Raw genomic sequence first — 7,742 nt, 5'->3', positions numbered from 1 at the left:
TCGTCCACCAGATGTTGATGGCCTTCCTACCTTTAGCGCTGATGCTGCGCAGGTCCGTGATCTTCATAAGGGTTTTGGGGAACATGTGTGGCTTGCTTGGTCGGCGCTTCCTCACGTAGATCTTCAGAGCCTCCAGCAGTGGCTCCTGGAGCTGATCCACCTTGGAGGGCTCCTCCAGATCTTGACGGTCTGATACACACAAACACACACACACGGTCAACCTGTATGACAGGTTAAAGTCTACTATGTGATCAAAAGAGATTTTTACCAGGCTAATGATTGGGGTTAGTCATAGTACAGAAGAGATCTGATCAGAATGATTTTCAACATTCATTTTTCAATAGAAATTTCAGCCTTTTTTCCCCCAAAAGTTTGCACTAAATGTTTTTACAACTGTTACAGCTGACAAAATGAAATAATGTGAAGTGATGCGAATGTCTGACTTCTGGAGGAATCAGGCTTTACAATAATATATAAACAAAACCTGGTGGCGCTGTGGTCATCCTGTTGAAACAGCGAGGTCCTGTTGGGTTCAACTATTTTAGAGAAGTGTAAGATCTATTTTTCCATCCCTCCCACAGACTGGACCTAAGCTGTACCTCAGCTGGCCAGGAGGTGGCAGTGTGTACTCTGGAATCTGAGAGTGTTGGACCCGCTCTCAGACGGTGCAGTCAGAGGTGTGGTTTACTTTTCATGGATTATGCAAGAGCCTGTAATGTTTTCCCAGGCCTGAGTAAAAGCGTGCTAAGCGGAGTGAGCCCAGCAGAGAGTGAGACGGATCTCCTAACAAACTGACAGGCGGGAGGGACAGACGGAGGAATAATGAGACACAAACGTGTTCAACTCTCCAGTGAAACTTTATGCGACTGAAGGAGAAGGACTTCTACTTCAACATTAAGGCCTGTGCATCCTGACGTGATGGAAGGACTCGAGCTCTGGTTTTCCTCCTCAGACTCCTCTCCTGCAGCCAGCTGACTGATGCAGCTCAGCTGTCTCATACCTGCTCATCCTCTCCACCTCCCTTCTCCTCTAAGTAACAGCAGCTGATTCTAGTTCACTGTATCCAAAACGTGGCTGCAGCTTTACTCTGTAGTAAATGGAGGAATCGATAGAGGCTTCCTCTGAGTTAAATAAAGGGCAGTCCAGCACTTTGAGTTGGCTGTGAATTAGCTCAATCTTTGAAGATTTACTTATTGTCCTCAAATCAGGTTTTTGCTAATGATGTGGTTTAATCAGGCTCCAGACTGTTTAAAGTTTGTCTCAGACTGAACTAAGTTAATCTGACAGGTGGGAAAGCAGTCAAACCCAAACCCTCACCCACAGCCCCTGTTCCTCCACCTTCCTCCACCCCAGCAGCCAAGAGTCTGATTTGAACATAAATCTCAGACATTTCCCACCAGACTGGTTCCACTGTTACGAAGCTTCCGACAGTCACAGATGTTGTACTTACTTGTTGATTAATGTTTATTTGAGCAAAATGAGTTCCACTGGATTAACTAATAAGGTCCACCAGAAGAGAGCGCCGCTGGTCATTCTTATATTGATTCACTTGATACAGAAACAAAGATGTTGCGAGATCCCAGAACGGTAAAGTAATATAGTCTAAGCAGACTATATTGTGGGATTGAAAACGTTCTTTATGCCGTCCTGTTCTAAAATGTACACACTTGACAAGTTCCTTATGTGTCACCTTAGTAACACTCACTCAGCAGAGCTCCATGGCGGAGCAGCGTCTGGTTCTCAACTAAACATCATTGAGACGAGGATGTGATGACAGAAAAGTGGAAAATTAGAACGCGTTGGAAAAGAAACTTGATGCCAATAAGCCTGGCTGATTTTGAGTTCTGTCTGTTGTGAGTTAATGCGCAAAGTTGTAACATTCCTTCTGGAGCAACCATGACGACCAACGAGAAGGAATCTGAACTGGAACCAAGACTAACAGCAGAAAGTGTGGCTCTGACCTCTGACTGTAGCCTGACCTGACAGCAGAGAGCTGGATCAGGATGGACAGCACACGCTGCCGTCCAAATCACCATGGCTGATTACGTGTTCCATGTATTTTATTAATTTATTTTTCTGTTCAGGTTCTAATAAACTTATCTACAAATATGTCTGAGTCTTATAATGTGATAAAAGCCACACTTTTCTGTTTATTCAGTCAGTTTTTAATACAGCTTACACCAAAAAGTTATAGAACTATAATGATGTGCTTCATTTTTTTAAAGTCAGCATTTTATACAAAATGCATCCCTTCGAGTTCTGGAAAGACAGTCGACCCTCCTGACACATGAGAGAACTCAAGCTTTCAAAAAAATGTCCATTTATCAATTAATTGCTAGTCAATTGATAAGATCAATCAATTTTTGATTAAGTCATAAATAATTTGCATACCTACTAAAGGCCCACTCGCTCACAAAATACTTCAAAGTGTTTTATAGGAAGAACAAATCAACAGAGAGAAAAAAAAAGATTCATAAAGAAGTGGTTAAAACCTGAGACATTTTAAAATGACAAGATTTCAGCAAGCAAAAAAGCTACAACTGAACAGAAGTGACAAATCTGTGTTTCTGGTTAAACTGCTTTGAAGGAAGAAATGGTTTCCACCAGAGCTGCTGAGCCCAGGAACCAAACGGAGCCTCGTCTTTAGTTCAGGTTCTGGGATCAGGGAGTGAAAACATGTCTGACCTCCCGGTTCTCTATGGCTCATACAGAACCAGAAACACCAGCCTGGGAGCCAGTAGACTCATGTAATGTGAGCCAGTTTCCTGGTGTTGGTCAGGACTCTGGCTACAGCATTTATTAAACCCTTTACTGCATCAAATCAAAACTAGAGAGGTTTGGTAAGAGGCATTGAGTTCTGGTCTACAAACCTCCTGAGATGAGACAGATGGCGCTGAGAAGACCCGTCTCTGTGTCGTCCATCTCAATGGGCAGCAGCTGGTTGGCAAACGTGAACACCAAGTCGGTGAGCGGGCCGAAGCCAGCGTTGTGCATCTGTGTCCGATTTAGGGTCAGTCCGTCTGAAAAGGTCATGGTATCCTGGTCAGGAGTGTACCGTGTGCAGATACGCAGGATCTGAGAGCAAAGGAAGGGAGGGGCAAGGAAATGGTCAGAACAACCTCAATAAACAGGAACCACAGAATATAATCAGTCACTAGGAGCAACAAGAGGTCAATGATAAAGCAGCTGGCTGCATCCAAGGACAGCAATGGAAAGTTTAGGGGAGGAAAATTATGTGGTAGGAAAATCTGAACAAACACTTTCTGTAGCTGAGCCAGGCTCTGGGCAAACCTTCAGTTAGCTCACACGAATATGAAGCAGGTTCAGTTGGTTTTATCGGTTTCTGTCCCTTAAGCATACAAGAACATTTAGAGGAATATATAATAAATCAATATAATAGCATATTATATTAGCACCATACCCATAGGGTGGCACCCCCCCACCCCCACACACACACTTTCCTAGAAAGGCAAAGCAGAAGACAGCACTCCCCTATCTCCCATGTGCAACCAATAATGTTCTCATTGAGCATGTAGCATAGCCTGCCGCTAGCTGCTTTAGCAACCAGAAAACCTCAGAGAAGCAAAACAGTGACCTTCCACTGACCCCTGCAGAATCACCTTGCTCTGAATGTGTGCTTGTGTTTGTGTGTATATGTGTGTGTGTGTGCACCCAATAATGCAGCTGATTGTGAGCGTGGAGCCTTTGAAGCGGTTTGAGTGGGCTGCCTCTGACAGTGAGTGGCAGGCGTGTCTGCAACATGAAACAGAATAAAACATGGCTGCTGGCGGTGGCTCTCACCGGCTGGCCAGGCCTGCTCCCAGACACACTCCGGCTCTGTCCCACACATATACATCCATACACGTTGTGTTTGATCTCTCCTCTGATACGCCCCCCACCCAGCACAATGGCTGCATCCTTCACCATGGAAATGTGCTGCTGAACAGATGATGATGGCTGAGCGACAGCCAGAAAGCCATCACAGTCGGCCTTCAACTTCTCAACCCCGCTTCCCAGTTCTTCCCTCCACCACTGCTTGTCTCATCAGACAGTAGGACCAGGTCAGTGTTAGCTCCCACACCATCCGTCAACATGCCACTGCCTGGACGACCAGAACAGGTCAATAAAAATCCATTTTCAGAATAATGTTCTCTGCATGTGCTGCCAGTTTTGTCCAGACTGGGCTCATCTGTTTGCATTTCCAGTTGTTATTAATAAACATCTTTGTGAATAATTTATAGATTTTATTGTCAGCCATTTCACAGCTCTCTTACAGCAGTCTGAAGCAGACTGGGTTGACATCCTTTCAAAACACATGCGGTGTTATTTACGGTTCTTTTCAGACGTTTGGTGCATTTCGCTGAGCAGAAGTTCAATTCTCATAACTATTAGTTCAACCTGCACAACATTTACTCATCAGCTTCTCGTTTATTCCAAGAAATTTCCAGAGCTTCCGCACATCTGTATTATCTACTGTAAATGCTATAAAGTCCTCATTACATTGGTTTAGTTCTCACACACAAAAATAAAAAAACAGGTAAAAATCTGTCAAGGTAATTCTATGTGTTTCATTAGCAGCCTTTCCAGAAAAGGTGTCCCAGTTTGAAGAATTCCTTTCAGGTGAATCTCACCTTTCACTGATCAGGAGGAGTGTGTGAAGCATTAGCTTGTAAGCAATGATAGAGATGAATCCCATGACTTTAGCTCTAAGTGACCATTTCAGTTTAGATGTGTAAGAATGATTTACAGTTTTCTGTGTTATTTGCTCCAATTTAATTCCAGTTTGCAGCTCTGCCCAACCCTACCCAAAACTATGAACATCCATCCATCCATCCATCCATCCATCCATCCATCCATCCATCCATCCATCCATCCATCCATCCATCCATCCATCCATCCATCCATCCATCCATCCATCCATCCATCCATCCATCCATCCATCCATCCATCCATCCATCCATCCATCCATCCAGTTTGTGTTAGTTGTTTGGAGAAATGCACCAGCTGTTCAGACTGTAGTGAGAAATGAACCACAATGCTTGAAAAAAGATGGCGTCAGTACAGAGCCGCACAAAACTATCCTCAGTTTTTTCACATTTTGTCATTTTACAACATTCTGTGATATTTTTGGGATCTTACGTGACAGAGCAACACAAAGTATTGTATTACTGCAAGGTGAAAAGGGGAACACAAACAAAAATCTGAAAAATTACAACCTACAAACAGAATCCACTAGAACCACTTGTGTTCAGAGTCACAAAAACAGTAAATAAATTTTGCTGAATGCAGCTGAAGGATGAGGCCATGAACTCAGACCTTTTCTGACCCGGTCACTCCTGTCGGCCAACCAGTTGTCTGCCTTTGCCTTCCTCTTCATCTCTGTCCTCCTCTCTCTTGGCCATAACATTTATAGTGAAACATTCTCATGAAACACCAATTTGCTCCTTGGATATACGATGCTGCATATTGTTACTTTCTATTTTAACCTTCCTCTCTGAACCAGAGGCCTCCACTGTCCTCAACAATCAGGGAGTGGAGACTTAAAACCAACAGACATCTTCAAAGAGGCCAGGAGATTTTATTCTTTCTTTCAAAGTCTTTCGCTGGCTTTATCTTGAAAAGGGAGGCATTCTTCTTTTTTAAAGCCACAGTTATGTTTATACAGTTAAACTGCATAATGCACTTCCCCACATCACAGGAAGCACAGTGTTCAAAAGGTCAGATACGTTTACACCTCTATCTCACCTCTTCTAGACATCCACCTGTTTCTGAGCTTCTGAAAGCGTCACCTTGAAGTCTTAAGCATTTCTTTTTTCAACAAATCTCACCAACATTTGCATTTCGCTTTGAGCAGAAGCAAAACTAAACATACTGTCATATGGCAGACACATTCTCTTTTAGCGGAAGATAGAATAAAATAGAATAGAGCCCTAGAGGTCAAAAATGTAAAATCCATATCAAACCTGTCATCAGTGTTTCCCCCCCTCACCCTGTCTGTGCAGTGACTGTTAAATACCCCACCAACCACCCCCCATCCGCCTCCCACTCCAGTATGCATGACAGAAGCAAGAGGGGAAGAGAATCAGCCATTTGCCGTTTTCCATCTCATTATTGCAGCTCCATTACAACAGCATGTCGCTTCACTTAACAACTGCTAAATGGCAAACAATCATCCAGCAGCCTGCAGACATTTCCGCATCTGTGCTCAATAAAGAACACACTTTCATTAACAAACACAGAGCCACTGACTGGTCATCAGTGACAATGTAAGAAACACACACGCACACGCAAACCATCTTAAATATTAAATCAGTTTAGACAGAGAAAATGCTCACTACAGACGTCTACTCTCCATAAAGCTTTGAATTGACAGACGTGGTGAGTAATCTGACATGTCTGACTCTGGCTGGTCAGCCCAGACAAACCCCAAATCAGGACGGCCTGATGGGAGCTGAGTTGGATGATAAATGGCCTTTCCTCTGGAGAGCTAAGCAATTAACTTAGAACGCTATTTGAAGAAATGAAAAGATTGTTTCAAATTGAGGGAGAACAAGAACCCTAATCAGTTCAGTTAAGTTCAGTCAGACAGAGGCAGTTCCCTGCAAAGGTCACCTCAGGGCATCGCACTAAAACCAGAGCCATCTAGTTTAGATCCCATTACTCACAAAGAAACTCAGTCTGATTCTATACAGTCCAATTCGTTGCAGTGCTATCCCCTGTGAAGTGCAGTTTAAACTTGCTAATGTACTAATAATTATCATTAAAGTAAGTTTATCTTGTTCTGTTATGAAAAGAAAAAATGTTTTCATTTTTGTGAAGTGACATTTGAGGGAGATTTCCACTTTTCCAGATTAGTTGCATCATTAAAAGCTATTTGGGCTTTTTGTCAGTCTGATCCAATCAGGAAACACAGATAGATGAGGAAACGGATGAGGGCAGAAAAAACGACTTTCTAACAGTCAAGCAAACTGTTGTCTGTTTTAACCAAGCAATCAGACAAATGGTGCATCCAGAATAGTAGTTTTGTTGAGAAGTATTGACCATCGATAGCTAACAGTTTACATGGAGCTGCTCTTCAGCTGAACAACATTTTAGTTGAGACCCAGTGGCTTGTTTACGCCAGCGACTGGATTCTCTCACATCAGCATTTTTTACATCAGGTCTGAGTGAAACCTTTCTGTAAAACCTCCCATAAAGGTGTGAAGCACTCCGCAGGTGTGACCCTACACACGGCCGTGGGGTTTATTCTACACATGGAGGATCTCATAGTGCTGCATTGTTCTTACTGAACCTGTTCAGTTTCTGATGAGGAATTTGCTACATGAGCACTTGGTTCCTGTGAGACAGAAATGGGTTACAGTTTACTGTGAGGTGGAAGCTGAGAATCAGAAGTGCATGTTCATTCAATGACATGCTAAAATCACAGCGCCACATAGTGGTCTGGCATAACAATACAGCTCACACATGGTGGCACTGTGCAAAAGTGAAAATATGAGCAGTTTCCAGGTGCTCTAGTATAAATAAAGCTGTAGAGTCTTTACTTCAAGTGCACTGATTAGATTCCAGATACAAGATTCAGAGCAGAACCAGGAGCAAAGTCCTACAAGATGTCACAGCAGTTCGTGTAAATGCTCTTTATATCAACAAACAACTTTGTATTTTCTTTTTCATGGTTATCTACACTGAAGACCTTGCCTGTCAACAGTCTATCACCCACCAACTGAAAGTTTGAGTCTAGATGG

At 43.1% G+C, this 7,742-nt stretch overlaps 1 protein-coding gene across 2 annotated transcripts in view; it reads right to left on the bottom strand.

Moving 5' to 3' along the window:
* Positions 1 to 7,742, bottom strand: part of LOC122843512 (retinoic acid receptor beta-like) — a 141,689-nt gene that overhangs the window by 9,106 nt on the left and 124,841 nt on the right. For both annotated transcript variants that reach the window (XM_044138308.1, XM_044138309.1), the window contains 2 exons: positions 2,871 to 3,075; positions 31 to 189 (listed from right to left, as the gene is read on the bottom strand). In XM_044138308.1, coding sequence (XP_043994243.1) covers positions 31 to 189; positions 2,871 to 3,075 — 364 coding nt within the window. The remainder of the gene's footprint in view (positions 1 to 30; positions 190 to 2,870; positions 3,076 to 7,742) is intronic.

The sequence above is a fragment of the Gambusia affinis genome, linkage group LG14, assembly GCF_019740435.1.
Source record: "Gambusia affinis linkage group LG14, SWU_Gaff_1.0, whole genome shotgun sequence".
Classification (NCBI taxonomy): domain Eukaryota; kingdom Metazoa; phylum Chordata; class Actinopteri; order Cyprinodontiformes; family Poeciliidae; genus Gambusia; species Gambusia affinis.
Note: the sequence above shows the minus strand (reverse complement) of the source record. Positions and strands in the feature narration are given on the sequence as shown.